This window comes from Galeopterus variegatus, unplaced genomic scaffold, assembly GCF_000696425.1.
Source record: "Galeopterus variegatus unplaced genomic scaffold, G_variegatus-3.0.2 Scaffold3571, whole genome shotgun sequence".
NCBI lineage: Eukaryota > Metazoa > Chordata > Mammalia > Dermoptera > Cynocephalidae > Galeopterus > Galeopterus variegatus.
In genome coordinates this window covers 85110-92973 of record NW_007729682.1, presented here as the reverse complement: position 1 = coordinate 92973, position 7864 = coordinate 85110, and the positions used below count along the sequence as shown (strand labels likewise).

The following is a 7864-nucleotide window of genomic DNA, read 5'->3' as shown; positions in this document are numbered from 1 at the left end:
AGAGACCATGTGTGTGTGCATCTAAGCCTTGCCTGGGTTTCTGTGGGCTTCGTGGTGTTTATTCTTTGAAAGTTCAGTCTCATAGATTTATGTCATTGTTTTTTTCAAATAGGAGGTTTGGTAAAAACAAACATTTTAAGAAAGAAATGACGCTGTTTGGAAATGTAGCATTATTTTAAATTAAAGTGTACTGGGCTGGGTCATCCAAACGTAACAGTCCCCGATTATAAAAGCCTCTTTTTCCAAGTTCATTTGAGGGCTGGTCCTTAGGAGCTGAGAGCAAACTTTACCGTGGCCGTGGTGTCCTGAGTGCACCGAGGACCCCTCACGAGTCAGCCCTGCTACGTCTCCATTCACAGCAGCATCGGCCACAGGGTGGGCACGGTGGACCGTGCGCAGTGACAGCCACCAGCCGCCCACCGCTGGAGGGCTTCTGTGCTGCCCACCAGCCTGGGTACACTGGGGATAATTCCCAAACTGAACTAGGAAGGAAAAGATTCGGAAAGGACAGATGTGACTCGAGAGTCTGGTGGGTGGATTAGGGGAGAGCGAGCCTGTGAAACCTTGTAGATGGCGGATGCGTCAGTGGGAGGTTTGCCATGTATGTCAGAGACAGGAAAAGAACTTGCTGGGCCTGGGTCTGGAGCGCAGGGAGTGGTGGGCAGGTGGTGGCTGGGACAGGCCAGTGGGCAGCTGTGTCCTGCACAACAGACCAGCAGGTACAAGTGGCAGCAAGTCGTTGTCATGGCACCGACTTTGAGACCGTCTTCTCCTGCAGGGTCCCGTGTGGGCTCCGGTCTGTGTCTCAGGGCCTGGCCTTTCTCTCCCACAGGTGGGAGAGCTACCCTGGGTGCGCCCTCTCCAGACTCTGAACCGCCCAGCACAGGTGGGAGCCGTGACTCTGATGTCTCCTCCTCGGTGCGGGCTTGCTCAGGGCTGGCATCGTCACTTTGTGTGGCGCTGGTCAGAGGGGTGTGGGGGTTTTTTTTCCTACAAAAGTAAGTCCTTTCTGACCGTAGGTTTTCCCAGAGTTGAACGGCTGCCGTATGGATTCATGATGCGCCCCCCCAGGACTGCACATCAGCAGAACAAAATGCCATGTGTCCCCTGTGGATTCTCCCGGCCCCAGGATTGTGTGGGGGTGGGTCTGGTCCCAGTGTCCCACCTGGGATGCAGGACCCCATGCTCACTGTCCCGCACACATGGGGCTGTCGGTGGTTTTCCCGACCCCTCCTGAGCAGAAGGCCGCTGTGTGTGAAGCCCCTGCAGGCGTGTGGCCCTCAGGATGGGGAGGGGCCCAGAGAGGTGCCCGTGGCATGCAGGGGGTGGGGGTGTGTGCACGCTCCCGGGGACCTCAGACCCAGTACTGCTAAGACGTTCTACAAACAGCTCACGTGAGAAACTTAGGGGCCTCACTGATCCCCATGTGGCCGACGGTGAAACCCATTCTGTCTTCGGGTGGGCCGGTGGCACCTGACGGTTTTCTGTCTGTGGACAACGCCTGGCATCTGAGCACATCCTCCCCTCTCCCCACCACCTCGAGTGCGACCTGCCTCACTTTCCCCTTCCGGAAGCAAGCAGGGAATGACGTCATCTTTGCTTTTTCCTGGTGTTTCCTGGGAGCGGCAGGTGGCAGGGAGGACCGAGGCATCACCCTGCGCTCATGGCTCGCTCTCCGCACCATGGGGCCAGGGCTGGCTGAGGGAGGCGTCTGCAGACACAGGGAGCGAGGCGCAGGCTGGCAGTCCAGGTGGCCGGAGTGCGCCCCGACGTGGCTGTGTCAGCAGCTCCGTGATGACAGCTAAGAGCCGACCTGAAGCTGGCTTCTCCCGAGTCGTGTGCAGGGGTTGGGTTGCTTTTTACCATCAGCCTTGGGTTCCTTAGACCTGGGACGTGACTGTCCGTGGTAAGGCAGAGGGCAGTTGCACGTGGCCGTGCGTGTGGGGCACTCGGTGCCGTGGGTGAGGAGCGGCACCCAGACGGAGGCTGGCCTGTGCCACGGGGAGCTCCATCCTCATGCAATTGGGAAGGGAGGACTGGAGCCATCCGGGAGCCACGACAAGCCCCTGAGGACGCGGCCTTGGAGGAGGGAGGGCTTGGACTGGCCGCCGAGGGCCTGGCTGGGACGTGGCGCCGGTCCCGGCTGCAGCCCCGGCAGGCAGGTGAGGCTGCAGACAGGTGCTCTTGCTATCTGCAGAGTCACGTCCTGCGAGCGTCCCATTGTCACAGGCTCAGACCTCAGCACTCGCGAGGTCACACGGTTCCTGCCTCACCTTTGAAGACCACATCTGAGGGCAGTGGACACAAATCTCCCAAGTACTTGCCTGACCTTCCCGGGCAGAGGTCTCTTTGTCTTTTCACGTTATTTGAATACGCGTTTCGTTTTCCTGTCGTCTTCGGTGAGGAAGCTAGTTTCTGCCTCCTCCTGTAAAATTTTATGTATTTGAGGTATTTTCTATCAGCTACTTTGCTGATAGAAAATGGCCGAGTCCATTTGCACTACATTTCATGTATTTTTTATTTTCTAAACCTTTTTAACTTCCCAAATGTTGTACAGATTTTAAGGCGCCGATACGAGCACAGGTTGATGTGTGAATGTCATTTTTTTTAAAGCTGGCCGTTTTGTCAGTGATTTTGACGGTTTCTCTCCAGCCTCTGGCTTCCGGTGCGAGCTCTTCGTGACTCGAGCCTCTGTTGCTTTTCCTTCCACGGGGCTCGGTGCACGTTCCCTCTGCAAACCGTGTTCCGTACGCTTTCTTCTGCCTCGGCCTTCTAGGGTGGCTTCAACGCTAGCAACTCTCCATAATATGGAAATCACCAATTTCTGTAGCCCAGTGTTTTTCAAATGTTGGGTTATGACCCATTATTAGATTGCGAAGCCAATTTCATGGGTGACGCCCACGTTAAAAAAAAAAAACAAATAATATATCTGCTCGGCACATTAGTGGGAGCACGTTTTGCGTTGCGAGAGTTGTACGAGCTGCGTGTGATTGCCGTGTGACGTTGAGGTGTAAAGTGTGTCATCGTCAAATGTGTGTGGCCCTGTGGGACTCTACCGTATTCCTCAGCTTTCATGAAAGAAACACCATTGGTAGTCTGTCTCCAGCACAACAGGTTGGTGCCTTGGGGAGATCAGTTGTCGCAAGGCAAGGCCAGCCCTCCAGGGTCCTGTCGTGGGCGTTCCACAGGAGGGGTGGGTGGGGTACGATGGAGTGGGCCCACACTGTCTCTGGATGTTGAAGGGGGATGTCATTTCTGTGACATCTCAGCAGGCGTCTCCCAGCGTGCCCCAGCTCACTACTCTGGTCTCAGCTCTGTGTTCCTTCCTCCAGGAAGCCCTCCCGGATCCCCTGCTCTCTTAGGTGCTTCCGTGGGACTGCGTTTCTCAGCATCAAGTGCCCAGCTCAGTTTGTAAGGACACACTGGTTAGTACTGTCGTTGGTAGTCATCTGTCCCCACCCCCTGCCCGCCTCCTAAAATGTGAGCTCCACCAGGCAGGCGTTGGCCTGCCGGCCTGGCTCATTGTCAGCACCTAGTCCGCACCGATGGCTTGGGTCTGAGTCGCCCACCATCCACTGGTGCTAGATATCTTGTGAAACCCTCTGCTGCAATTACGTCATATCCCTGAAGTGGGTGGGGGTCTACCAGCAGGTGGGGGTCTGTGTGCAGATGGGGAAGAGATGGAAGGTTCCAGAGTGCAGGAGAGGCCTTGTCCCAGGTCCTCTGCTCTGCTGCATACAGACCCACAGCGGACAGAGCGCTCGGACCTCTTGTCCCCGGTGGCCAGTGGAACGCAGGGCAGACGTCTGCAGAATCACGTGTCTGGGAGGTGGTCTCTGGCTGTGCAGGTGCCACCCTGGTTCCCTGTTCGGGCCGTAAAACAGGTTTGTCAGAAGCAGCTTGTGAAGTCTGTCTGGGAGCTCTGGTGTGGATTTTCGTGAAGGTTCAAAGCTGGGTTCGTGGTTGTCTGTGAGAGCATAAACTCAGCGTGCTGGGAACCGGGACCGCATGCTCCGCGGCACGGGAGGGTGATTTTTCTCCTCATTCTTGAAAATAAATGAGGGTGAAGCAGGAGGATGTGACAGCGGAGGATCAGCAAGTAGTTCTAGGGCTGTCTGCATCGAAAGCACGTTTCCAAGAAAGTGTCGTGAAAACCTCATGTTCTAGATCAAACAACACACCTGCACTAGGCCGGCTCCCGTAGCCACACAAGTCAGGCTGCGGTGCTGCTGCCGTCGCTGGGCCGGGGGTTTGAGGAGTGATTTCCCATCTAAGCAGCCGACCCTGTGACCCTGAGTGTCCCTCCCACGGCGGCAGCTGTAGTGAGACGGGAGTCTTGACCTCACAGGACAGTTGCAACGAGAAGCACGTGAGCTTTTAAGCAGAAAATTTGCTCGTGGAAACGAATCTGTTCCTCGTCTGATTATGTGCAAAGACACGTGCAGGGAGAGCACACGTGAGGTGCACACGCCATGACCACAGCCGTGCCATTGATCTTGACCCAGCAGCCCATGGTGGACACGCACGGGGAGCCCTGGCCCCCACGCCTGCCGCCCCCATGCACCCGTCGGTAGCTCTGCCTCCCCCAACCTGGGCTCTGACTGCTCTGCACGCTCCGTGGTCACATAGCCTCCTGCCGTCCTGACTGGGCAACCTTGTGCCCACCCCAGGGCCTTTGCACTGCAGAACCGTGCTCCTCCCTGGGTTTGGGGTCTGCTCAATGCCATCCTGCTAAGGGGCCTTACCAGACCACTGTCTAAAGCAGTGCCCCCCGTGCTCCCTGAGCAGCCCCAGGGTCTTTGTGGCCCGACAACCTCACAAAACTTTGTGGGCTTCATGTGGGCAGGGCTGTCGTGATTCTGTTTCTTTACTTTTTTTTTTGAGTTTGTTGTATGGACAGAACTGGAACATGCAGGCCATGAAGTCCTCATAGAAACCCTTTCCCATTTCACTTACTTAGTTTGTAGGAAATTTACTTCAAAGAATGGATAACTTGTCCGAGGTCGCATAGGTGACGAGTGGCAGACAGTGGTTGAAGCCGGGTTGACACCGGGCGGTGAGTTTTCTCTCTGCCCCGGGTCCGGCTCTCCTTCCACCTTTCCTGTGCTGTTGAAGCAGCCTGCCTTCCCCTCTTTCTCTGGCTCTGCACTGACTTCACCTGGGCTGACCGGGCTCACCTGCCCTGCAGTGCTCTTTCCCTAGATGCCCGTCGACTGCCAGCGCCGCCCTGCCCCAGTCAGGCCCCGTGCAGACTCCCAGTGCAGCGCCTGTTTTTACAGAAGCTGCACGTGGCTGCAGAAGGAGTGTCACAGACGGGCAGGCTGCCCGGCCTCACTCCTCCAGGGGGAGCATGATGACACCCGCGTGCGAGGCACGGCCAGGTCCCTCCGTGCACCGGGGCGCCTCTGAGAGCCACTCTGTTGCTCTCTCCCCGTGGCTCAGGCGTAGTAACAGCTGCAAGAAGGATCCCTGAGGAGGTCTCCCCTGGGGGTGTTTAGATTTTCTCTTCTTTGGGGGTGTTATTTTTTGTGTCGACATTTATTTTTGTGTTACCTGATGTTATCAGATGGGATACAAATGTTTAATTTATACATTATCTTTCTCCCCTTGCCTGAGATGCTTTTTGGCATCGCTGTAATCATACAAAAGTGGACAAGCAGAGGTCTCTCCTTTATAAGGAGACGTTGCTGGCCCCATCGTTCGTTATGGATGCTTTGATGTTACTGTGTGCGCTGGGCGGATCCCTGCGCTCCAGGCCTTTAACCCCCGTGCTGCAAGCTGCCTGCCTTCGGTTTTCCACTCTCAGGCTCATAGGCGTAGAGATGCGGGCTCGGGCTGTTGGCAGCTAATTTGTTGAATGAAACGACATAATGTGCAGAAGCCGTGGACGCTGTTTCTGGAGTCTCCACGGTGAGTGCTCGGTCTCATTTCCCGTGTCCCATACCCTGTCCTCTGCTCTTTTCAGGGAAAGTGCGGTGGCCAGACTTTAACCAGGAAGCTTACGTTGGAGGGACAATGGTCCGCTCCGGGCAGGACCCCTACGCCCGCAACAAGTTCAACCAAGTGGAGAGTGACAAGCTGCGGATGGACAGAGCCATCCCTGACACCCGGCACGACCAGTAAGTGTCTGACCGCGCCCGGCTGCTCTGGCTGCACACGACCAGGGTGTCCCTGCACTTGCGAGGCTGGAATTTGCCCGGGTCTCTGGGAAACTGAACGTGTGTTGTGTCTTCCCGTGTTGGAACGCTAGGAAGACTCCCGAGGCATGTGGCGTGCGACCTCACCCGTGGGGTCGGGCCGGTTTTCCGGTGCCCTGCGGCAGCGTGCAGGGGCTGCGGGTTGCTGGCCGGAGCCTGGAGTCAGAAGGAGGAAGCGTGCGACTGGCCTTCTGTTTACTGATCTCTTGTTGCTTTTAAAAGCCACTCGCAAAAGTGCAAAACTTTCCGTTGTTCGCAGCCTCAGGAGAAGAAAACCTACATTCCTGTTTATTGGGACCGCTTAAGTTGGAAACACTCGAGAGACTAGAAAGGAGGACTTAAGTGCCCAGCAGGGTAGACGTCAAATGGAGCAGAAACGCCCCATCAAATGGGGCAGGTGACGTCCCTCCATCACGTGCTATGGCAAAGTCTCCTGGCCACAACCTCCTTTTTATTCTTTAGGGTCTGGGAGTCAAGGGTGGAGGGTGTCCCCAGGCTCAGCTCAGGGGTCTCCAGACATTTTAAAGAACATTTTGTCACCTCTTATCAGGGAAGTGATACCACAGCCCTCCTTGTCACCTGGCACCTTTAAGGTTTGCTGGTAGGAACCTCGATTGGGGTGTTACTCCCACTGGAATTTTCAGTGGGTTAGTTTTGTGGTGGCTGTCTTCCTGGGTGCTTGGTAGGTCTTCCCGCTCCGAGTTATTTAGAGTCGTTCATCCGTCAGGTGACAGCAGGTGGGTCACACGTCTCCCCTGTCGCAGCCTCTGCGCAGATCCTGGACTCCAGCCAGAGCAGACTGGTGGGTTCCAGCCACAGGGGTGCTGCGCCCTGTGAAGCAAGGGCACACGGCTCCCGGCACCAGGCAGCCGATCTGCTTTGCGCCAACACTTTTGGGGCACCCAGGCAGGTGGCAGGGTCAGGACAGGCCCCAAGAGGGGTGAGTCTGGGGCTGGGGTGTCCGGGAAGAAGGGAAGTGGGGAGACGTGCCAGGCAGCGTGGGTTCCTGGAAGCGGCACGTTAACACACGCTGGTGCTGTGCTGTGTCATGACTTAATAGTGCACGTTGAAAGAGGGATCTTCTCTCCTGATTTCAGGGCTTTACTCGTGTGCAGGTGCTAGTCACCTGCCGGGGATCCCTTTCTCAACAGCTTTCTTTGGGTGCTAGTCAACTCTGTTCACCCGTAACAGCTGGGAGTTAAGAAATATGTAGCTTTAGGGCCAGCCCGTGGCTCACTCGGGAGAGTGCGGTGCTGATAACACCAAGGCCCCGGGTTCGGATCCCATATAGGGATGGCCGGTTTGCTCACTGGCTGAGCGTGGTGCTGACAACACCAAGCCAAGGGTTAAGATCCCCTTACCGGTCATCTTTTAAAAAAAAAAAAAAGTATGTAGCTTTACAGTTCTCTAGGACCAGGGAAAAGCGGGTGTGTGTGTGTGTGTGTGTGTGTGTGTGTTGGTATGTGATCACATGTAAACATACATAGCACACATAATGTAAGAATCTCGTCATTTTTCTAAATCCACTCCAGAAGATTGTCTTTGCTTAATGTTTCCTGTCACCATTAATTTCTTTTTCAAAGGCTGCTTTACTCTGTCCTGATCCTGTGCCTGTTGTTAACGTCGCTTGGCCAACTAATACTGTATCTAAATGAGGGGTTGCTCAC

General features: G+C 55.6%; 1 protein-coding gene across 1 annotated transcript in view; it reads left to right on the top strand.

Moving 5' to 3' along the window:
* GALNT2 (polypeptide N-acetylgalactosaminyltransferase 2) overlaps window positions 1-7864 on the top strand; it is an 82898-nt gene that overhangs the window by 12383 nt on the left and 62651 nt on the right. The window contains exon 2 of the mRNA XM_008585438.1: window positions 5966-6119. Within this exon, the coding sequence (XP_008583660.1) occupies window positions 6016-6119 (104 nt within the window). The 5' untranslated portion in view covers window positions 5966-6015. The remainder of the gene's footprint in view (window positions 1-5965; window positions 6120-7864) is intronic.